The 23,995-nt window shown below is 51.2% G+C and overlaps 2 protein-coding genes across 2 annotated transcripts; one reads left to right on the plus strand and one right to left on the minus strand.

Annotated features, from left to right (window-relative positions):
• Positions 1-374: 374 nt before the first annotated feature.
• Rhof (ras homolog family member F, filopodia associated) lies at positions 375-17,163 on the plus strand. Its single transcript, XM_036172074.1, has 5 exons — positions 375-802; positions 1,082-1,169; positions 14,505-14,614; positions 14,697-14,831; positions 15,658-17,163. Exons 1-5 carry the CDS (start codon positions 656-658, stop codon positions 15,820-15,822), a joined length of 645 nt encoding a protein of 214 aa, XP_036027967.1. The 5' UTR covers positions 375-655; the 3' UTR covers positions 15,823-17,163.
• An 847-nt stretch (positions 17,164-18,010) lies between these two features.
• On the minus strand, positions 18,011-23,035 carry Tmem120b (transmembrane protein 120B). The gene is made up of 7 exons (XM_036171647.1): positions 23,011-23,035; positions 21,872-22,001; positions 21,308-21,369; positions 20,617-20,709; positions 19,687-19,751; positions 19,085-19,153; positions 18,011-18,673 (listed from the first exon to the last, which is right to left on the minus strand). Exons 1-7 carry the CDS (start codon positions 23,033-23,035, stop codon positions 18,560-18,562), a joined length of 558 nt encoding a protein of 185 aa, XP_036027540.1. The 3' UTR covers positions 18,011-18,559.
• Between the last annotated feature and the right edge of the window lie 960 nt (positions 23,036-23,995).

Consider the following 23,995-nt stretch of genomic DNA (forward strand, 5'->3'; position numbering starts at 1 on the left):
GAAGGCGTTCCCCGGCAGGGGGCGCCACGGCTCCACGGTGTGGGTCAACAGAACGCGTGGGGCGGGGAGGAGAGCAGAATTCCTATAATCGCACCCTGACGAGGAGGGCCAGGCTCAGACTATGTGGACGCACCCGACAGCGTTCTGGCGTCTTCTCGGGGGACGACCGTGGCTACAACCTGTAGGAAAACAGGGCGCACTGGCCGACAAGCTGCAAGGGCCGGCTGCGAACCCCGGGCGCAGGGTACAGCCCTCTAATCCAGGAGTCTCTATGGGGGAGGAACCGGCCAATCAAAGGGTCCTCGCCAGGAGGCGGGGCTTGCCAACCAAGGGCTGTCGGTGTGAAGAGGCAGAAACCACGAATCTAACGAGCTGGGCACGCGCAGGCACACATGGTGATGGGGATGCGCTGCACTTGCGGTTCAGCATCCGGTTCCTCCTCACTTCCCCCGGGACTGAGAGACAAAAACCCAGGGCGGGACCGAGGCAGAGAGTAACTGAGGCAGGGAGGTGAACCCGGGAGGCTGCCTGGCAGAGGTGGCGCCGGCTGCCCGGGGGCGGAGCCTCGTGTCCCCGCCCTGCAGCCCCGCCCCCTCCCTGTCGCTCAACTGGGCTCTGGCCAGAGCGCAGCATCCAGCGCTGCAGGCTCTGGGCTATGGACGCCCTAGGTGCTCCGGCCCCAGCCGCCGCCCCCGCCGCCCCTAGCTCGGCAAGGAAGGAGCTGAAGATAGTGATCGTGGGTGACGGCGGCTGCGGCAAGACGTCGCTGCTCATGGTGTACTGCCAAGGCTCCTTTCCCGAGGTGAGGCCTGGTAGGTGGCAGGAGGGGGTGAGGATGGGCTTGGGACCGCAAGGAGCAAGGGGTGTCCTCCAGCCAGGACCCAGGGCCCAAAGTCTGGACCGTGCAGTCCTGGGTGTCTCCTTCAGGCAGCCCTTTGAGAATTCCTGGGCCCAGGGGTTTGCCAGGTCTGAGCTGGATGGAGTGAGGGTGTTAGACAGTTGTGGGGGAGGGATCTGTCTGGGACTCTGAGCCTCCTTTGCACCCCTTTAAAGAAAATCAACCCGACCCCCTCTCTCACAGCACTATGCCCCGTCGGTGTTTGAGAAGTACACGGCTAGTGTGACCGTGGGCAACAAGGAGGTGACCCTGAACCTCTACGACACTGCTGGTGAGTGCACCAGAGCCCAGTGAGTCCCCTGTGGTCATCCCCAAGGGTTTCCCCTGTCTTGCTGGGGCATTCCCTAACGGACACCCTAACAAGGCAGAAGGTCTCTGCAGGGTGCTGGCTGGCTGGGAGGCCCTGAAAGGCAAAAGGACCTCTGCCATCTCAGCTGTAAGGGGAGGTAGTAGGTTGAGGTGAACTCTGATCCACCCTACTCCCCACCCCCCCAGCATTATGTTCTGTTCCCCAGCCTTGTTCCTCTCCTGCAGTTCTAGAAAATGTGGGGCTGCTGTACTTGTACCTCCCAACGTGGCAGAATTCCTTCCATACCGTGGTCTTTGATTTGCGTCCCCTGGGGCTTGGATTTCAATGGGTTGTGTTTCTGGGTCCTATAGTTTTAGGGTAGCAAGCTCTAGGGCACAGCTGTGAGTCCAGGGTTCTGTGGCTGGCACGTCTGTGTTGAGACCCTCAGGTCCTGTGAGTGGACCTCCTCCTGTGTTCCTCCCTGGCTTCTGGGATCCTGGGGCTATGGTCCCTTCTGTGTTTTCTTGGTTTTTCTGTGAAGAAAGAGGCAACTTTAGAAGAGAACCTGAAGCCTAGGAGATGGATCAAAATAAGGCTCCATCTCCTACTGCTAACCCCCCAAAGAGCAGACTCCATAGTCCACGAATACTGGGGTTCCCTTTGGGATGTCATGAGCATTTCCAGGGTAAAGGTTGGACCAGGTAGAGCCTCACCCATCTGGGTGACTCAGTGTCTAGTGACTGGGTGGAACCACGACACTGTCACTGAGTGCCCCTTCCCTGCTAGTCCATCCCTGTGTGCATGAGGTAAAGTCTCTGATCTTAAATGGAGCCCAAATCCAGGCATTCTCCCCACCCCACCAACCCCTGGAGAGGATCAGGAGAGGGCTACCCCCACCCCAGACCTACCTCATTCCTGTCGTGGGCAAGTTTTCCTGGAGAGACTCCCTACCCCTGGAGTGGCCCACAGAGGCTCCCCACCCACCCTCTCCTCCAGCTCCAGGTGTGTGAGGAAGGAATTCTGAGGTGTGTCCCAGAGAGCAGTAAAAGTCTGTCTGGGAAACTTACTTTTCACATGCCTCTGATCCAGGAGCCGGGGAGAGACAGGACCATTGACCACACTTTGGGGAAATACTGTTTGAGCAGAAGTATGGCATGCCTCCCCACAGCTCCAGGAGGGGCCAGGAAGTCTGTTTTTGCCTCCCTCTGCCATCAGCCTTTCCTGTCACATCCCAAAGTTCAGGAACCATTGCCCCCCTCAGACCAGAGTGGAGACCATTTTGGATATTTTCTGGAAAAAAGATGCCCGAAGGACATGTCAGGCGATGTGATGAGGGCTCAGAAAGCTGCTCGTGGTTAGAACAAGTTTGTTCCTAGAGGCTGTGCAGGGATGGAGGGAAATCCCAGTGGCTGTCATGGGGAGGATGTGATGATAGTGGGATGTAGTGAGCTATCTTGTCAGTAACCTTCTGCTTCCTGCTTCGAGTCAGACCAAGCCCCTGACTTGCTGGCACTGGGGGCGTCCAAGCCTCGTTTTCCTTATCTTCCCATCAGAGCTAAAATAGTCAAAAGAATTCAATCAAATTCATATACACAGCATTCAGCGCAGGAGCGGGCTGGCTTTGGGGCAGCTCAGCACATACTGTTCTTTAGATTTCTTTTTTGTTTTGTGCTAGGGCTGAAAACCTGTGCATACTAAGCTCTGAACCACCTTCCCAGTCCTCAATCTGAGTTTGTTTGTTTGTTCCAGGCAGGGGTCTCTGTTCCTCTGCCTGGCCTCAAATATGCCAAGCAGCCCATGCTGCCCTTCAATTCACCATCCCCCTGCCTAGCTGTCTGAGGTATATGCACTATCACACATGGCTCTGGCCCTTCTGTCGGGGGTGGAGAATCTAGATGCCCTCTCAAGGAGAGTTCGCTGTTTTTCTTTCCGGGACAGATTCCTAAGTCCTAGAGCTATGTTGAAGAGTGGCATGTTATCAGTCACTCCAGTGACTGGGGAAGTCCTAATGGTTGGAGGAAATTCCCTGGCCTGTGAGCAATATGCTTATGAAGCTGGGTCATGTGTGTACACGGTGTTTGTCAGAAGGAGGTTCTAGCCGTGACTGTGGAGTGAATGAATTCATTATCAGGGAGATGAGTCAGCTCTACCTGTGGCTGGGTCTTGGGATAATGTAGGGGAAAAATGATGGCCAGTAACTGTCTAGACTAGAGAAACATGGAGGCTAAGGGTGTGTGTGTGTGTGTGTGTGTGTGTGTGTGTGTGTATGTGTGTGTGCGTGTGCGCGTGGGCAATGGCCAAATTAGAAATGGCTTTAGTAAATGCCATAGAAAGCTCTAGAACTGGAGAGAGGCACCTGCCTTCCCAGTCAGCACTGATCAGAGCTACGGGACAGGATTGACCCCAGAAAGTTGAATTTTTTTTCCCAAACCCAAAATGGATGATAGCCACGGGCTGTGAGTGCTCTGTCGATGCCCACAGGGCCCACATGTAAGGCCTGTCTGGCTGCTTGCTTCCATCCTGCGGAAGTGGAGACACCACAGTCCTCTACCAAGTACTGGGTGCTCAGGAGGTAGAGGGGGTGGGGCCCTAGCACCCACAGCCCCAGTGGCCTCCCCTGAGCCCTGACATCTTCAGACAGGAAGCTGTGGTGAGGCCAGAAGGTTCCTAGGCAGAGGGGTGGTGTCATGGTGGCAGTGGGGTGTGCAGACACCACCCAGAGAGTCTCGTCTAGTCTTAGAGGCGCACAGAGGCATGGGGAGCTGTGTGAGAGAATTAATGGAGGGGAGCAGCTGCTAAGACAAGGTCAGGACAAGAGGGGCCATTACAGCCCTGGAGCTGGGACCACGTCAGGCCTAGAGTAAGCCAAGTTGGGCAGGTGCCGTGGTCGCATGTCAAGAAGGGACTTCCCTGTCTCTTCCTGTCCCTAGGAGGGAAGGAGGGGGTGCAGAGGGGGCCCCAGCAAAGCTCCTAAAAGTGGGTTCCTCCTTCAGCAGCTTCCCCTTCGCACACTGCCAACAACACCCCTTCTCGGACCAATGCCCTCCAGTAGATTTGGGGAGCACTGTGTCCTGAGGACATGCCATCCCTCAACACAGCTCTAGGTCTTAGGAACCCTGTCCCGGAAAAGGAACATTGTCAAGGGAAAGCCCCACTCCACAGAGGAAATACGTCAGGTGGGGTGACAGCCTCACTTCCACCTGTCTCCCAGACTGCAGGAAAATGGGTAGGACTTCAGTGGGGCTCTGGCCCACAGCCCCATTCCTCACTAGAACCAAGGGCATGAAGGAGAGTATGGACAGGCGACTTGGCATCTTCATGGGCAAAACAGGATACCAGAGCAACCTAGTGGGTGGGAGGCCCCCTTAAGGGGTTCAGAGATTCAGGGGTTGGAATTTGCACCCAGGTCATTAACCTACCTTGGAAATTTCTGTTTCAGTATTGTAACCACAATGGCAGTGGTCACACCTCTGCCCAGCCCCTAAGTCCCTTTGTTTCCAAATCAGGGCAGAGCCGGTTGGTCACCCTCTCCTGGATAAGGGTATTAAGACTTAGGAAGGAGAGCTCTAGGCTCCAGAATGTGTGTCCAAGTCATGCCCTGCCGCTGATTCAGTCCAGAGAGGGTAGGTGTCCAGTACCCACCCTCCAGGGTAGCTGGGGCGGCAGCAGTACCTAAATTCCTTGTCTTTTTTTGTTTTTCAAGACAGTTTCTCTGTGTAGCCCTGGCTGTCCTGGAACTCGCTCTGTAGACCAGGCTGGCCTCGAACTCACAGAAAACTGCCTGCCTCTGCCTCCCGAGTGCTGGGATTAAAGGCGTGTGCCACCACCGCCCTGCTCAAATTCCTTGTGTTTATGAAAGGCCCACATGGAATCCTAAGAAAAGCCAGGCCGGGCAGAATGAAGCCTGAGAAGGAAATAGGGTCTCAGCTGGCCCCCATTCCCTCACTAAGGCCCCTCTGTTCTTGAGACAGCTGTTTATACCACCATTCTCCTGTCAAACTTGCCAGGGCTGGGGTGATGTCCTAATTTCGTGTTCTGTTGCTGTACAGAAGCAACTTTGGAGGAAAAAGGGACTCATTATATTTACAGGCTCTGGTCTATCATTAAGGGAGGCCAATGCAGAAACCCAGGACAGAAACCAGAGGCAGGAACCGAACCAGAGACCATGGAGGAGTGCTATCTACTGGCTTGCTCAGCTATCTTTCTTTCTTTTTTGGGGGTGTGGGGAGGGGGGTTCGAGACAGGGTTTCTCTGTGTAGCTTTGTGCCTTTCCACTCTAGGCTGGCCTTGAACTCACAGATATCCGCCTGGCTCTGCCTCCCCAGTGCTGGGATTAAAGGCGGGCGCCACCACCGCCCGGCTCAGCTATCTTTCTAACATAACCCAGGACTACCTGCTCAGTGGGCACCACCCACAATAGGTTTAACCCTCCTCAATCAACTGGCAATCAAGATAAGGCACCATAGACATGCCCACAGGCCAATCTGATGGAGGCAATTGTCAACTGAGGTTCCCCGTTCCCAGATGTGTCCAGCTGACAACCAAGATTAGTTATCACAGGTGCACAGAAATGAAGCTCTCCCCGCTGCCTTCTGGGGGAGGTTGAACAAAAAGCACCTGAATGCCCTTTATCATTTGCAGAGACTATTAGCTTTTGGGGTAAGTCTTTTCTTCTGTCTGTTTGTTGGTTTCTCTAGCTGGAAAAGGTAGGTAACCAATGCCTACCTTGTGTGGTGGTTGTGTGGAATGATAAATTCATCCCATAAATTGTTCTGAATGGGGAGGGAAGGGCTCTGTGATTTAGAGTGTATACTATACTTGTAGAGGACCCGAGTTTGTTTCCCAGCACCCATGTCAGGCGGCTCACAACTGCCTGGAAATCCAGCTTTAGGAGACCCAAAACCCTCTTCTGGACTCCATAGGCATCCACATTTTCAAGTGCGCAGACCCACTCATTGATGACAAAATTAAGTTTTTTTTTTTTTTTTATTATAATTTATGTTTATTTCACGTGCATTCACATTTGGCCTGCATGTATGTCTGTAAAAGTGTTGGATTCCCTGGAACTGGAGTTACAGACAGTTATGAGCTGTGGTTGCTGGGAACTGAACCTGGGTCCTTTGGAAGAGCAGCCAGTGCTCTTAACTGCTGAGCCATCTCTCCAGCACCCAAATTTCAGTTTTAAAAAAGCATTTTGAAGCCAGGCGGTGGTGGCGCATGCCTTTAGTCCCAGCACTCGGGAGGCAGAGGCAGGCTGATCTCTGTGAGTTGGAGGCCAGCCTGGGCTACAGAGTGAGTTCCAGGAAAGGCGCAAAGCTACACAGAGAAACCCTGTCTCGAAACAAAAATGTTTTGATGGGGTAAACATTCACAGATAAATGTCACTCTCATTAAATATCCTTGTCCCAAAGACTCACCTGCTCTTACAGCTCCATGTCATAAGGAAGCTGAAGGTGGGATTCACTCCTAGTGGGAAAGCCTTTGTGGGGGATTCTGGGTGCTTTTAGAGTGACTGGGCAGGCAGCTGACCTTGGCAGTGGGGACTAAGCTGTCTGGCACTGCCCAACTGTGACCTTGACAGGGCTGCCTCCCCTCAGCCACCTGGGCTCTTAACAAGAGCTCTTCCGGCCCGGTGGCCAGCTTACCTCCTGGGTGCTGCTTGAATTAACTTGGGTCAGGAAGTCAAAGGCAGACACCACCAAAGGGTTTAGCTTTTCCCCTTTCCTCAATTTTTACTGTGCTCACCCGACTTCCAAGGCTTGCAGTCGTTCCCCTCCCCACACACACACTTAGGGGAAGAAACAAAGTCATAAAAGTCATGTGACATCAGATGGTAAGATGTATTTTAAAGCAAAAAAGAAAAAAAAGAAGAAGAAAAAGAAAACCATTGTTATGGTACAGGTGGACACCAAGAGGCCATTGGAAAGGTTTCCTAGAGGAGGTGATATTTCTGCATAGACCCAAAAGTAATGAGAGAGAGAGAGGTGAGGGAGGGAAAGGGAGAGAGAGAGAAAGCATCAGCCAGCTGCAACCTGTTGAGAGAACCTTCTGGAAGAGGGAACAGCAGTGTGTGTGAACACTCTCCGCCCACTGTGGTTCCTTTTTCTCCGACCCACAGCAACCCGACTCCACCCACACCTCTCCCCATATCTCTGACTTTACAGTAATAGTGGAGCTGTAGATGCTCAGCCCAGCTCATCTCGGCCCTCATCTCTGCTGCCTCCTGAACCACAACAAGCCAACAATTAGCTGGGATTTCCTGAATGTCTCCTGGGGGCCGGGAATTCAGAAGGATTGCAGTGGCCAGTTTCTGTCCTCACAGTGTGCCCTGCCTGCAGGCCAGACAGTAAACAGGAACCTGTCTGAACCGAGCAGAATGGGACACACTTGGAAGCCATGCTAAGAGCTGGGAGGGCCTATCAGAGGAGGTGTCCTTCAAAGTCACAGCAGGTGACACGCAGAGAAAGACACAGTACCTGGACCTCATTTTGTAACTGTTGGTGGAACCCTCTAGACAAAATTTTGGAAGAGAGTGTGTTGTTATTCTACACTATGCACACCATTCCTAACCCCACCTACAACTTAGAGGCCCAGAGCCTGTCTTTACACAATACAAAATAAAAGCTGTTAATTTGCATTAATTCCACTTAGAAGGTTTGGGGTTGGCTCCTGACTCTGTGTTGTTAGGCAAATTGCTTCTCATCTGTGAAACTGAGCCCCTGTATATGAAATCTGAGTATAGTTACTATAGTTATCCCCCAGTACACACAAAGGATGGGTTCCAAGACCCCCATCCATACCTCCATTGAGACTCAAATTCAAGATCCTTATAGATAGTACACCATCCATATGGCACATCTTCACATAACCTTTCAGTTACCCCTGGGTTACTCAGGATACAATATCAGTTCTATGTAAAGAGTTGCTACCTGCTGGGTGACGGTGGTCACACCTTTAATCCCAGCACTCGGAGGCAGAGCCAGGTGGATCTCTGTGAGTTCGAGGCCAGCCTGGTCTACAGAGTGAGATCCAGGACAGGTTCTAACACTGCACAGAGAAACCCTGTCTTGAAGGAAAAAAAAAAAGAGAGAGAGTTTTGATTTTATTATTTAGGGAATGTAACAAGAAGTCTGTATTTGTTCTGTACAGATACAGTGTTTCTAACTGTTGCCAGTGGAAGTTGCTTCTGTAGACATAGGTGAGGGAGACCAGCCCCCACTTTTCCCCCCAAATTACTCTTGAGGAGGGAGAAGTGAGAAATAGTTAGATAGAAATATAGAGGAGACAGTTAGAAACATAAGATAGCCTCCAGGGTTGGGGGAGGGGGGAGCTGGGTCAAAACCCACTAACCCCTTCTGTCTCTTCTAAAGGGCTTTTATGGGAATGCCAAGGGGTGGAGCAAAAGATCTCCCCCCACCACAGCCAAGTGCAGACCCTTCCAGACACCTGGTAAACACACACGTGGACCAGCCATGCCCTAATGCAGCCCTGCTGTGTAAAGCAAGCTCCGATCTCACTAGGAAACTTTTGTGGGGTCCAAAGATACTAGGTTGACAGTATTTATACTTTCCCTTTCATATTGGGATGTAATTAAGGGCATCTATTTTTGAAGAATTGTTTATGTGTATGAGTGTTTGCCTGCATGTACTTATGTGTAGCACATGTGTGCCTGATGCCTAAGGGGATCGGAAGAGGGAATCAGATTCTCTGGGACTAGAGTTAACTGAGCCATGTGAGTACTGGGCACAGAACTTGGGATCTCTGCAAGAGTAACAAGTACTTCTTCATTTTAAATTAATGTTTAGTATGTACGTGTGTCTGTGTATTTGTTTGTGGGTGTGTGCATGTGACGGCAGGTACCCCTAGAATCCAGAGAAAGGCATTGGATCTCCAGGAGCTGGAGTTATAGGCAGTGGTAAGCTGGGAATCGAACCCAGATCCTCTATAAGATCAAGTGCTCTTAGCCGCTGAGCCATCTCTTCAGCCCCTGTGAAGAACCCTTAAAGATGAATAGGCAGCCGGGCGGTGGTGGCGCACGCCTGTAATCCCAGCACTCGGGAGGCAGAGGCAGGCGGATCTCTGTGAGTTCGAGGACAGCCTGGGATACAGAGTGAGATCTAGGAAAGGTACAAAGCCACACAGAGAAACCCTGTCTCGAAAAACCAAAAACCAAAAACAAACAAACAAACAAAAAAAAGGCAAACTAGGGGCTGGAGAGATGGCTCAGTGGTTAAAAGCACTGGCTCCTCTTCCAGAGGACCGGAGTTCAGTGCTGCGCAGCACCCACATCAGGCAGTTAGTTCACAGCTGCCTGTATTTCCATCTCCATGGATTCCAACACCCTGGCCACCAGACATAACATGGCTACACAAATATACACATAAATAAAATTTTAAAAATATCCATGCAGGCAAAACATTCACACCTGTTATGATGTCATGAACGAAAATGGCCCCCATAGCTCATGTTTAAATGCGTGGTCCCTAGTTAGTGGAACTGTTTGAAAAGGATTAGGAGGTGTGGCCTTGTTGGAAGAGGTGTGTCACTTGGGGACTGGGCTTTGAGGTTTCAAAAGCCTAAGCCAGGCCCTCCCTACAACTTGCAGACCTGTTAGCTATTTCTCCAGCACCATGCCTGCCTGTGCAATGCCATGCTTCTCACCTTGATGATAATGAACTAAGCCTCTGAAACTGTAAGCAAGCCCCAATTAAATGCTTTCTTTTAAAAGTTGCCTTGGTCATGGTGTCTCCTCACTATACTAGAACAGTAACTAAGACGTACATAAAATAATTTTTTAAAATGCATGCTATAAGAAGGAAAAGTAGAGAGATGAATGCTGTGAAAAAGGACATAATGTGGTCTGGATGTTTACACACAAAATACAAAGCTGTTTGGGGTGCTATGCACCCATAATCTCAGAACTAGGGAAGCTGAGGCAGAAGCATCCAAATTTCCAGGTCAGCATGTGCTGTATAGGAAACTCCTGTGTCAAGCAGTAGAGGGCCTGGGGAGCCACTGAGTGTAGCGACCTAACCAGAATATTGTTTTAAGATCTATCTAGAGCCGGGCAGTGGTGGTGCACGCCTTTAATCCCAGCACTCGGGAGGCAGAGGCAGGCGGATCTCTGTGAGTTCGAGGCCAGCCTGGGCTACAAAGCGAGTTCCAGGAAAGGCCCAAAGCTACACAGAGAAACCCTGTCTCAAAAAAACAAAACAAAACAAATCTATCCAGCAGCCAGGTGGCAAGTGGCTTTATTGAAGGACTGTAGGAGATCAGGGAAGAGGTGGTACAAGAAGTCACCGGTAGCTGGGTGAGGTGGTGCACACCTTTAATCCCAGCACTTGGTAGGCAGAGGCAAGTGGGTCTCTGAGTTCAAAGCCAGTCTAGTCTACTTAGATCCAGGACAGCCATGGCTGTATGAAACGTCATCTCAAAAAAAAAAAAAAAAAAAAAAAAAAAAAGGCATTGTTAGTTTGAAAAGGATGGCATGGGAGTAGGGTCACTTAGCAAGCAACAGACAGATCCAAGCTGTGCCCAACGCTCTCTGCGGTGGCAGCTGCCAGCCTGGCATAGCAATTAATCACTTGAAATGTAGCTAATGCAACCAAGGAACTCATTTTTTTTCTTGTTAATTAGTTGACATTCAAATAGTCACATAGGGTTGGGAAGCTGCCCTGTTGAATACACAGGCCTAGAAAGACATTGACAGAGACTTAGAAGACTGTCTATGGTCGTATGTGGGGGTAACATCCTGAGCCAGTGTCCCAGTGTCCCACAAGGGTGCCTCCTAGTTGTTGTGGGGAGGGAGGTTGAAGTCGAGCACCCCTTTCTCCCATGTGGAGGGGACCTGGACTGAAGGATAGATAGCATGGATACTTTCCCTGGCCCAGCTCTCACGATGGCCACTGCATACTCTGATAAGCCCCATACATTAGAAGGATGTTGGCTGGTGGCATCCCACAAGACAGGTTTTATTACTTTTCCATGTCCCAGATTGAATGGGCTGGTATGTACCTGTAATACCAGCAAGACTTGGAGGCAGCTGGGTCAGGAGTTCAGGACCAGACTGGGATACATGAAACCCTGTTTTAAAAAACAACCCACAGAGGCTGGAGAAATGGCTCAGAGGTTAAGAGCACTGGCTGCTCTTCCAGAGGTCCTGAGTTCAATTCCCAGCAACCACATGGTGGCTCACAGCCATCTGTATGTAATGAGATCTGGTGCCTTCTCCTGGCCTGCATGTATCCCTGCAGGCAGAACACTGTATGCATAATAAACAAATCTTAAAAAAATAAATAAATAACCTTTAGGGGTTGGGGATTTAGCTCAGTGGTAGAGCGCTTGCCTAGCAAGCACAAGGCCCTGGGTTCGATCCTCAGCTCTAAAAAAAAAAAAAAACAACAACAAAAAACCCCCACATATATGCACACATGTACACACACACACACACACACACACACACACACACACACACACGTCATGTAAAAAAAAAAGTTAAGAAGGTAAGTCTGACCATGCCTTTAATCCCAGCAAGGGTTAAATCTCTTGAGTTTGAGACCGGCCAAGTCTTACATGGTGAGACTGTCTTTAAAAACAAAACAAACAGAAAGAAAGGGGATGGGGAGATGGCTCAGAGAATGAGAGCATTGGCTGCTCTTCCAGAGGCCCTGAGTTCAATTCCCAGCAACTACATGACAGCTCACAACCATCTGTAACTCCAGTCCCAGGGGATCTGACGCCCTCTTCTGGACTCCAATGGCACCATATGCATGTGGCGCATAAACATACATTCAGGCAAAACACTCATACCCATGAAATATGTCAAATTTGAAAAGTTAGACGCTGCAGGTTTAAGATTTATTTATTTATTATGTACACAGAAGAGGGTGGAAGCTGCAGATTTAACCTGGGTCCTTTCTGCAAGAAAGATCCTAGCCAGTGCGCTTAACCACCAAGCCATCTCTCCACGCCCCCCAAAAGAAGTTCATTTTTAAAAACTGTTTAGATTTATGTGCATCAGTGTTTTGCCTCCACTGTGTGCACCACATGTGTGTCTGGCACCCCAGACATCAGGACAGGATTTCAGATCCCCTATAATAGTGGATGGTTATGAGCCACCATGTGGATGCTGGGAACAGAACCTGGGTCCTCTGCAAGAGCAGAAGTGCTCTTAACCGCCCAGCCAACTATGTAGTCCCAGTAAATCAGTTAAGACAATAAAAAAAAAAAAAAGAATGAAAACCTGGTCACTAGGGTAAAGGTTAACAGCTGAAATATCACTTATACTTGCTGGGAGAGGGAAAATCGGTTTTCTCCAATAGTATATCAGCCTGGGTCTATCAGCTGCTCCAGGACAGACCTCAGACCTCATGTTCAGGAGGAGTTGACCAATATTTAATGGACTCCATTGGTTTTGTTTGCTTGTTTTATTTTTTGGTATGCTTTTATTTGGTTACAGTTTGAGTTTTTTTTTGTTGTTGTTGTTGTTTTGGTGGGGGGTAGTTTTGTTTTCTTGGTTTTGGGAATGTTTGTTGTTGTACTGAGTTTGTTTTTTGAGAAAGGAATTAAAAGTTGTATTCGTTCAAAGGGGGAGGGGAAGAGTGTGATCAAAATATATTTAAATTTAAAAATTGCTTTCATGAATGAAAAATAATAAAAAAGCAACTCTCAAATCACTAATACCATTTTTCAACTAAAGAAAGAATTAAAAATAATCGAAAGAAAGGAAAATTAAGAGATGTTGATGTTCCCGGTGGAGACTCAGCTCCCACAGGTGACTTGTCTAAGTCACACAGCAAGTGAGGGACAGCTGAGGTCTGAACTTGTATCTTACCTGCCTCTGGTGCCCAGGACTTTAGGAGCTGTGCTTTGGTGGAGCTGGCTGAGGATATAAAACCAGGCAGGAGAGAGGGGACCTGTGCCCTGTTACCCATGGGAGACCAAGGGTGTAAATTATCCTGACTGGAGTGCAGGCTGGCACCACCCAGAAATATGGGGACAGGGCTGGACAGGCATCTCCTGGGCCTCCACATTCCTTGTAGTAGATGGACATCACGTCTATACAGAGGCGGCTGAGTGAGGGTCATTGATGAGTTCTAAAGGCATTCCATAGTCTGTGGGAATTTTAAAAGACCTTTGCATGGTGACTCAAGATAGCGTTTCATCCTGGCTGGTTCCTGGACTAGGAAAAAAAAAGCTGACCTTTCTGGTGTAATGGGTGAATCCTGAATTCAGAATGGATCAAGGATGGGGTCAGTGTGACTTGCTGGGCTTGGTGCCAGTACCATGACAAGCTATTCTGAGGCACTCTGCTGTGAGAGCTATGGGGGTTGCCTGTGTGCAGTTGATCAAGCAGGTGAGCCACACACAAACAGTGATGCTCAGAAGGGTTCTCTGCATTCTCCCGTGCAGTCTCTCTGGAAGTTTAAAACTGTGGACACAACACGTTTCCGGCTAGCCATGATGGTGTATGCCCAGCACACAGGCAGGTATACCCAGCAGAGGTAGGCAGGTGGTTGTGTGTTTGAGGTTAGCTTGGTCCATATAGAAAGTTCTGGGCTAGCCAGGGCTACATAGTAAGATCCTAAGTCAAACTGGGTGGTGGTGGTGCACACCTTTAATCCCAGCACCGAGAGGCAGAGGCAGGTGGATCTCTGAGTTTGAGGCCAGCCTGGTCTACAGAGTGAGCTCCAGGACACCCATGGCTGCACCGAGAAACCCCGTCTTGAAAATAAAAAAAAATAAAAATATAAAAATTGAGTTCCCTCCAAATTTCACAAAAGCATAATGAGCCATACCCAGGCCCAGCTTCTAGGTTCCGATTGGACTGGGCCTATGGAAGGCTGTCTCTGGGACTGTCACATGTCCCCAGGTGGGCGCCAGGTGCAATAGGATCTGATCTGACTGCCTCCCCCCCCCAGATGTGGTGATCAATGTGCCTGTTCCTACCTCGTTACCATTTGCAAGAGTGGGCAGGAGGGATCCAGGCAGCTGCCCCAGAACCAAGGAGGCTGGAGCCAGCACATGCTTCTGGGCCTTGGAGGTATCTGGATGGCAAAAATCCCAGATCTGGGTCTCAGGCTTGACAGGCAGGGGAGCACACCCGTCCCTGGCAAGAACAGCTGCAGTTTACAGTTCTCGGTCTCAATCAGCTGAGCGCATGGGCTTGATGGCATATAATCTATTCCCCCTTCCCCAGTCCTGTCCATTTTATAAATAAGGAAACTAGGCCCTGAGGTCATCCCCCACTCCATCAAAGGCCAGACAGGGACCCCAGGCAGACAGGGGTTCATGTCTCTAATCCCGCTCTGGTTTCAGGGCAGGAGGACTATGATCGGCTGCGGCCACTGTCCTACCAGAACACCCACCTCGTCCTCATCTGCTACGATGTCATGAACCCCACCAGCTACGACAATGTCCTCATCAAGGTAAATCCCGCCTGCCTCTTGAGAGTAAGGGCCAGCTGCAGAGTGGCCTCCGCCCTGATAACCCTGCTTTCTCCCTCCTCAGTGGTTCCCCGAAGTCACCCATTTCTGCAGAGGGACCCCCATGGTTCTCATCGGCTGCAAGACAGACCTGAGGAAGGATAAGGAGCAGCTGAGGAAACTCCGGGCAGCCCAGCTGGAGCCCATCACCTACACACAGGTGAGCCAGGGTCCCAGCTACCACTCAGGTTCACGACCCCTGAACAGCCATATAGCCAGAGACCACCTGGGCCTTGGTCTTCTCAACCGGAGTGCCTTAGCAGGCACTTAGGAGTCATCCAAAAAAACAAAATCAAACAAACAAACAAAACCTAATACGGGGCACACCTTTAATCCCAGCACTCGGAAGGCAGAGGCAGGCAGATCAGAGTTTGAGGCCAGCCCAGTCTACGGATTGAGTTCCAGGACAGCCAGGGCTACACAGAGAAACCCTGTCTCAAAAAAACCAAACCAACCAACCAAACCAACAAAAGCTAATAGTCCATGCACGATGTTGCGCATGTTCAATCCCAGCACTCAGGAAGCAGAAGCAGGCGGATCTCTGTTGAGTTCCAGGTCAGCCAGGGCTACACAGTGAGACCCTGTCTCAAATAAATAGAAAGGAATAGGCACTAATAATGGTAAAACCAACGTTTTTTATTTCACTTCACCGGCAAACTTGGTCGTTGAGTTTGGAACCAACAAGGGACAGAAGCCTGAGATGTAGCTTGCCTCAGGTCTCAGAACTCAGCTCCCCTTCTACTGAAAGCTAGGGAGAGGAGAGGGCGGGGGGGGGGGGGGGGGGGGGCAGTAAGGGGTCTCCTCCATCCAGCCACACAAATCCCAAACTGGCCAGCACCCAATCAAGCTAGTTTTCCAGCTCTGGAGAGCCTCCAAAGCTAGCCCAAACTCCTAAGACTCTGGGGGTGGGGTGGGGTGGGTGTGTGTGTGTCAGGAGGCCCCAGGCCCTCATCTAATTAATACTGCCTCCCCTCACCCCCTCCCAGGGCATGACAGCCTGTGAAAAGATACGAGCCGCACTGTATCTGGAATGTTCCGCCAAGTTTCGGGAGAATGTGGAAGACGTCTTCAGGGAAGCTACCAAGGTGGCCCTCAGTGCCCTGAAGAAAGCACAGAGGCAGAAAAAACACAGGACCTGCCTGCTGCTGTGACGCTGGGGCGGACAGCCCTGAGTGGAACTGTTGTGGCCAGGGACCCGGGCCTGGGCTCCTGCTGGGGGATTTTGCCCCCATCAGAGCCCTATAGTGCCTGGCCATCTGGGGCTAGACTCTTGGAACATTCTGGAACTGTCCCCACTTGGGTTCACGATGTAGTTCAATGGTGAATGACTGGCGCCAGACCCACCCATGTTCCTCTACGCTGGGACTGGCACTTGACCCCAGGTCACAGGAGGGCTCTTGTAACGGCTCCTTCTTATCCCAGCCATGTGTGTTTCCCTTTCCAAACCCAATTCATGCTTGAAACTCAGAAGGGCATTGAGATGTGGGCAAATGGGGGTATGCAATGCTGTTCAGAGTCTCCAGCCCGGTCCTCTGACACGGTCCCCCTGAGCTCCTGAGATAGGCTCAGCGACATCCTCCAGCCTATTCCTTCTTCCCCTCAGGAACCCGGGGCCACAGCCTATCAGGAGACCACAGGCAGCAAGCCGGACATGGGGCTGGCACCAGCTGCTCCCTCTGTACCACACTCAAGACTTTTGTCTTAGCCTGAGACACATGTTCAGGGGAGAAGAAAAATCTCTCAAAATGTCAAAATATACTCAGGCCAGCCAGGCCTCCCATCTGATCCCTGCTCCAGGTTTCACCTGGAAAGCCCCAGCTGACTTCCACTGGGGACCCCTGATGGACAGTGCCCATGCCCCCATCGGGGGCCTCAGGCAAATGGGCTGGCTCTCTTCTTAGACCATTCCCTATCTGTCAATGGCCAAGACTAGGTCATTTAAGTAGTCAAGCTCCCCATCTTCCGCCTCAGTCTCTGCTTCTACCAGGATGTGGGGCTCAGGAATGGACTACCCCTGCCCCCTTCCAGAACTGACATGACACTGGACAACTTTCCAGAACTGGCCTGCTGACCACCAGTGTCTACTACAGCAAGGTTTTTGAATTCTGACATTCCTTCCGGGAAGTCTAGGGTCTGCATTTCAGAACTTTTCAAGCCAAGTATCCCAGGTGGCTTTAGTGCCCCCAAGAGGAAGTCAGCATCTCCCAAGAAGAAACCATGGCCTTGGCTGGCCCATCTGTCCTAGTACCTCTTGACTCAGCCCCTAAAGTCAGGTTGCCAAGGAAAGAGACTTCTGATCCCCTTCCCCAAGTGCCCCAAAGCCCTGCTGTCCTCTGCAGAACCAAGCAAGGACCTCTTGTTCTCTTAGAACCCAAGACCTTGTGGATAAATTATCGTGTATGTAGGGCAGAGGTCAACAAACCACAGCCCGTGATCCACACATGGCCACTGCCTGTTTTTGTAAATAAAGTTTTATTGAACCGCCACAATTAGACAAGGGCAGTTTTTGCTCCACACCTGCAGGCTGAGGTAATCGCAGGACTAACCCACAAAGCCTAAAATACTCATGTCTGGGCTTTAATGGGAAAAGTTTGCTGACTCCTCATCTGGGGCAGTCCTGGGTACCTGCAAAGGGTAAGCCAGGGGACCCAAGGACAGGAGACCAAGGACAGAGGTAGGGCAGGGATGAAAGGAGGGGCGGGTTGTGGCCAGCAGGTGCCTGATCTTGCCCTTTGGGAATGTTGCCAGGTCTTTCCATTTTTTTGTAAGGTAAACAGAAATCTGGATTCTTAGGTGGACTCTCAGTGTGGGGGAGGCGAGATCTCTCTCTCTTTTTTTTTAAACACAGAACTCAAGAATTTTAAACTCCTGTGAGGACCAAATGAAGCATATCTGAGGACGCCAGCTGTGAAGTCGGGTCTGAGCAGGCAGCTGAGGCCCATGGGTGGGAAGAGACAGAACATTCAGCTGGACCTGTTTGCGTCTCCACCCTGGCTGCTCCCTGGATCTCACAGGGTGGCAACAGCCCTTAGACCCTCTGAGGTGGAGAGAGGCAGGGGATGGATGATCTCCTACCGTGGGCTTAAGTTCCAGTCACACTGGGTCTAGGTCCTAAGTCAAGGACTCACAGCCAGCTTGTGAAGGAAGGCTGAATGAAGGGCGAGCCCAGGGGAACGCAAACAACCCAGAGGCTGGGCGCCCTCTGGTGGAGACCATGCTTAAAACCCTGCCACCTGCCGCAAGGGGAAGAGACCTCTAGGTCCTGAGTAGGTAGCCCACTTGCCCCCAGTGGCCGGCATGCAGGCGATTCAGGAGACGCAAAGCAAGAGACAAGACAGGCAGGTTCTCTGAGAACTTAAATACTCCCTCATCACAGAGGGTGGAGGATATGGAGGGGGGGTATCTTACAACAGAGGTGGTGGCCCAGGGGAGGGGGCTCCACAGGATGCTGAAAGTTTCATTCCACCCGGTGCCTGGGCCACAGTAAATAGCAGGTCAGCTAATGCCAACCCCCCATGAGGCACATCTAAACCCGGGGAGGGGTTCCCTGAGGCTTTTCGCCCCTCCCTGGAAGACAGACACAGGTATGGCCACTGCCATTACCCAGAGCTGCAGGGAAGGCCTCGGATTCCAGGGAAGTGGGGGAAGACCCGGCAGCGTTAAATACGGTATAAATAGGGAGCTGGGGCAGGTCAACACAGTGCGCGCAGGCGCCCTTCACATTCCTCATGTCTGGCCAGGGACCAGGGCCTTGGTCCTGCCCCCAGTGCTGCTGCTGGCCCCTGAGATGCTGCTGTCCACGGCTACCAGTGATGGGCAGCCAGGCTGCTGACTATAACCTCCAGCAGCCTTAATTCCCAAGGCCCCCAGGCCCAAGAGTCCAGCGGCTCATGGCTGCTTTGTCTTGTTTCTGTTCTTCTGAAGTTTGGTATGCACAACTTTGAGTGTGGTGAGGAAGTTGCCAAGGAAGAGGATGAGGAAGGTGAGGGCCAGCACAAATACCTGGTCCATTCAGAGGTGCAGCACCCAGCAATGCCCGGGGCGGGGGCGGGAGGAAGGAGAAGCTTGAGTCAGTTCCCCCGCAGAAGAACCTGCCTCTAACCTCAGCCCCAGACCCTTAGCACAGCCATAGGAGGGGCCAGCAAACGGAAGTAGGTGAATAAGGTGAGTCCCCAAGGTCAGGACTCTGGGGAGGTGGGGTAATTATCCTCCTTTGTTCAACGACACTAGGGGCCCCTTGACCTCTTGAATTCCTTCCTTCTATTTCCTCTCAGGTCCCTGCAGCCGAGAACTCTGGGCAGCAGGAACCGAGAACCAAAAAAAAAAAAGGGTCCTCCCCAAGGCAGCCCGGGCCTCTTCAAGCCCCCCACTCCCTACCCACAGACAGACAGACAGACACATGTAGGCATGTACCTGCCATTCTTTGCATTCCTCCTGGCTGGAGAGCTCAAACAACGTGACGGCATTGTAGAGCTGCCAGAACTGGAGACAAGGAGACAGGCACCACTCACCCATCAGTTTCCCTGCAGATCCATGTGGAAAGCCGGGGAGATGGACCAGGCTCCCCAGCATCCAAGACCGACTACCTGCAACCCTGACACCCCCGGCCCATGGAATCCCAAGTGTCTCAGACACAACACTGCGAGCGCACGCACGCTTCTGAAGGGCCAGCTCTCACTTCTGTCCTACTGTCCCTAGATCCTAAGGAAATGGGGATGTGGCGGGGTGGGAGGGAGTAGTGTGTGTACCTGAGGCTTTCCACATCTTCAGAGGGACTGTCCCTATCCTGAACTATGGCCGCAAGCAGCGGAGAAGCTCCTGGACTCCCAGGAAGCTTTGAGGCTCGGGCATTAAATATATCCCAACAGGGAGCTAGGCTGGGGCGACATCTGTATGGGCGGGTATCTCATCCCAGATGCCTGGGGACAGATACCTTGTGAGGGAGGGGAGCCCCAAAGATCTTCTGTTCCCAGGGGTCATCCCTGACAGAGGTACCCACAAACAGGGGGACTCACATGGCCACAGAAAAGGAAAGGCAGGAGGAAGGTAAGGCCCCGCCACATCCAAGACTGGAACCCTTCTGTGGGAAGAGTTAAGAGGTTAAGTGTGTGTGACTACTTAAAAAACTACAGGGTCTCTCTGTTGTCCAGGCTGACCCCAAATTTCTGGGCTCGAATGATCCTCCCATTTCAGCCTCCCAAATAGCTGGGACTTCAGATATGTCCCACCATACCCAGCCTATGATATTGTGTATATTATAAAGTTCAGACAAAAAATACAGGCATTTCCGGCCTGGAGAGATGGCTCAGTGGTTAAGAGCACTGGCTGCTTTTCCCGAGAACCCAGGTTCAATTCCCAGCACGCACATGGCAGCTCACAACTGTCTGTAACTCCTACAAATATATATGCAGGCAAAAACCAATGTACATAAAACATAAACTAATTTTTTTTTTTTTTTTGAGCTGAGGATCGAATCCAGGGCCTTGCGCTTGCTAGGCAAGCACTCTACCACTGAGCTAAATCCCCAACCCACAAATTAATTATTTTACAAAATGTAGGCATTTCAAGGGTAAGGTTGAAAGACCTAGCACTCTGTTGCTACCACACTCGGTGGCTGAAACAGGATCCCTGATGAACTGTAAACAGCAAATGGGGTAAGAAATGGCAGCCCCAGCTGGGCAGTGGTGGCACAGGCCTTTAATCCCAGCACTCTGGAAGCAGAGGCAGGCGGATCTCTGTGAGTTCGAGGCCAGCCTGGTCTACAGAGTGAGATCCAGGACAGGAGCAAAGCTACACAGAGAAACCTTGTCTCGAAAAAACAAAAACAAAAACAAAAGGCAGCCCCAGTTTTGAGGCCTGGAAGTCTTGTGCCCTTCTGATAATGTGTCTCTATTGCAGGGAGGTCGATCAGTCTTCTCAGGTCTACCTGTTGCCCAGTTACTCACCCACCGTGAGGTCCAGGTGGTTCCTCTCCCCCAGGGCTCGCAATCTGTAGAGACAGCCCCTCTGGTAATAGTACTGTAGGAACTGAACACAGCCTGTAGGGGGAGCACATGCCCGGGCTCAAGGAAAACATACCCAAGGTCTCTCCCCCAAGGCCAATGTCCTTCTCAAATGGAGGCTGGTGGGTGGGCTGAGCAGAAGGACAGAGAGAGCACCCTGGCGACCTACTTTTTTATTTTAGTAAGGCACCACAGCCATGTTTCTATGTCACTACCTCACTTCACTGGCTGTTTCCCTCAGCACGGGGCCACTTCCTGTGCACTTCGACATTGCATGCAGCTCCCAGCATCGCCTCACGTAGCTTGCATTCCCAAAAGCATTTATTAAGTGCCTACTGCAAGCCTAGGACAATTCCAGAGGTTTCTAATCTGGTTGGTGCTCTGATGGGTCATTACATGTCTGAACTGCCCGTACTGTAAGGGATAAAGTGTGTTCAGACAAGCGTGAAAGACCGTGTTGGGGTGGTGGGAGATCTAGATTCCTGGCCAGGACTCTCTTCCCTCCCCTCCACACAGGCCAGGATGGACATCTTTCCGGGGACCTCATCATCATCATCATCATCATCATCATCATCATCAGTAAAATCCCTTGGGAAGCCAGGTCCCTCCCCCTAAGCTGGGCTTGAGCACTCACTCTGAAAAATGGAGAAGGCTAAAAACTGATTTCGAAACTTCTGATAAATGAGTCCATTAGGCCTGGAAAAAAAAAAAAAACACAACACACACATACACACACACACACACACACACACACACACACACACACACACACACACACAAAGGTGGGGCATGATGTAAAACCACTCATTCATACCCCGCCCCCCCCCCCTTTTTTTGCTTTCATTCCAACAGAAAGGGAAGAAAATATTTCAAAGGTAAAACAAAGTCCCAGATTCCTGTCCTTTGTCCTTGAGCTGACCAGGTCACACCCATCACCCTTTCTAAAATGAAGGGACATGACGATCACTCCGATTCCTCATGCCGCTCCCTGTCACCTCTGCCCCAGCCAACCGAAACTGTGAAAGAGTCCCCAGAAAGATCCCGGCCGTCTTGGCAGGACCCTGGCAGCTGGGCCTCTAACCCAGTTTTCCAGTTCACACTTGCTTTGTTCCTGACCTGCAAGGCAGTTCCCAGAACCCCTTCCCCAGGTACCAGCCCCGACCAAGCTCTGGCTCCACGGGGGAGGGGGGGGACTCACCATGTCAGCATCACTCCAGACAGGAACGTGGAGACGTAATGGTGGGACACCCACCAGCCTTTGATCCTTGGTGAGAAGGAGAGAAAGTTCAGATGAGGCAAGAAATGAGGACACCCTTCTGCTTCGTAACCTCAGAGCAGGGGCCGCCCTGCAGCTGGAATAAGAAATGGACTCAAGGGGGCTGGAGAGATGGCTCAGTGGTTAAGAGCACCGACTGCTCTTCCAGAGGTCCTGAGTTCAATTCCCAGCAACCACATGGTGGCTCACAACCACCTGTAATGACATCTGGAGCCCTCTTCTGGCCTGCAGGCATACATGCTGTATACATAATAAATAAATCTTTAAAAATAGACATTCATTTAAAAAAAAAAAAGAAAAGAAAAAGAAATGGACTCAAACCAGACCTTATCTCTTCCTGCAGAGGCACAGAAACCCAAACTACTTGCAGATTAGCCCAGGGACCTGTTCTGTGACCTACAGAACACATCCTCACCTAGCTCCCCAGCACTGAGATACTCCAAGCCTAAGCTACCCAGGGCCTATGACTGGCTGAACTATGTGCTCAGATTCCTATGCTGGAGCCGCATCCCCCTGGGCCTTCCGGCATGACTGCATCTGGAGAGGTAACTGAGGTAAAGAGGACACACGGGTGAAGCCTTCATCGACTGTCTTCGACCTAGTGCTCTGAAAGGGAAAGGCCCGGAAGACCAGAGCACAGAAGGAAGACCACACAGAACACAGGATGATGGGAAGGTAGCCATCTGTAAGCCAGGAGAGAGGCCCAAAACCAGCACTGATACAGACTTCCAGCCCTCAAAGCCACAGGAAAGAAATGCCTCTGTTTTTAATTTATTTTATTTGTTCATTCATTCATTTTAAGGAGGTGAGAATTCAACTCTGAGTGTTCATTTCCAATCTTAACTTTTATGTGCATTGTGTTTTTACCTGCAGGTATGTCTGTTTGAGGGCGTTGGATACCCTGGAACTGGAGTTACAGACAGTTGTGAACTGTCGTGTGGGTGCTGGGAAGTGAACCCAGGTCTTTTGGAAGAGTAGCCAGTGCTCTTAACCACTGAGCCATCTCTCCAGCCCCGCCTGTTTGTTCAGATGCCCAGTGTGGTATCTCGTGGCAGCCTCACAGACGGATACAGGCCCTTTGTACATGCTGACCTTCCGGCTCCTGGTCTTCTTTCCTTGCTAGGCTCTGGGGTCCCGAATTGAGGTTCAGACCCCACGTCACTTCCACCCAAAGGCCTTCCCTGACTGCACTGCCTAAAACAGTTCCGCCACCCCATTAGGGATACAAGTCTGGTTTTCATTTTCTCAGGAAGCAGAAGCAGGCAGGTCATTTGTGAGTTCAAGACCAGCCTGGGCTATATAATGAGCCCCTGTCTCAAAAGAGTAGAGGGCGGGCGGTGGTGGCGCACGCCTTTAATCCCACCACTTGGGAGGCAGAGGCAGGCAGATCTCTGTGAGTTCGAGGCCAGCCTGGTCTACAAAGTGAGTTCCAGGAAAGGTACAAAGCTACACAGAGAAACCCTGTCTTGGAAAACGAAAAGAGCAGAGGGGACCATGCGGATCTGCTGTCAGGGAAGGGGATGCTAAGGCTCTCTTTGCAAAAGGAAAAAGAGTCTGTGGATGGAGTGTAGCTGACACGCCTCTACCCTGTCACCTCTACTGAAGCAGGTAACAACATGAGTGAAGTCATGTCCAGGAACTGGGGCTACTGAGAGAGGTCGCCTGAAGCCAGGCCTGGTGACACACGCCTGTAATCCCAACACACACGAGGTTGTGACAGGAGGATCTTGAGCTCAAGGCCAGCCTGGACAACATGCTGAGACCTTGTCTCAAATATAAAGAAAGAGGAGCTGGAAAGAGAGCTCAGTGGTTAAGAAGAGCACCCGCTGCTCTCCTAAAGGCCCTGAGTTCAGTTCCCAGTACCCGAATTAGGTGTCTCACAGCCTCCTACAACTCAACTTCCGGGGATCCAACAGCTTTCTTTGACCTCTGTCTTAGTTAGGGTTTCTATAGCTGCAAAACACAAGGCAAGTTGGGGAGGAAAGGATTTATTTGGCTCACACTTCCACATCGCTGTTCATCACTAAAGGAAGTCACAACAGGAAC

This window comes from Onychomys torridus, chromosome 22 (genome assembly GCF_903995425.1).
Source record: "Onychomys torridus chromosome 22, mOncTor1.1, whole genome shotgun sequence".
Taxonomy (NCBI): Eukaryota; Metazoa; Chordata; class Mammalia; order Rodentia; family Cricetidae; genus Onychomys; species Onychomys torridus.

Coding starts and splice junctions, on each gene's coding strand:
- Tmem120b (XM_036171647.1), bottom strand. CDS start 23,035: ATGTACAAAGGGCCTGTATCCGTCT. Junction 19,154..19,686: donor CTTTCCTTTTCTGTGGCCAT/GTGAGTCCCCCT, acceptor CCTTGTCTCCAG/TTCTGGCAGCTCTACAATGC. Junction 18,674..19,084: donor AGGAATGCAAAGAATGGCAG/GTACATGCCTAC, acceptor TGAATGGACCAG/GTATTTGTGCTGGCCCTCAC.
- Rhof (XM_036172074.1), top strand. CDS start 656: ATGGACGCCCTAGGTGCTCCGGCCCCAGCCGCCGCCCCCGCCGCCCCT. Junction 1,170..14,504: donor GAACCTCTACGACACTGCTG/GTGAGTGCACCA, acceptor CTCTGGTTTCAG/GGCAGGAGGACTATGATCGG. Junction 14,615..14,696: donor ACGACAATGTCCTCATCAAG/GTAAATCCCGCC, acceptor CTCCCTCCTCAG/TGGTTCCCCGAAGTCACCCA.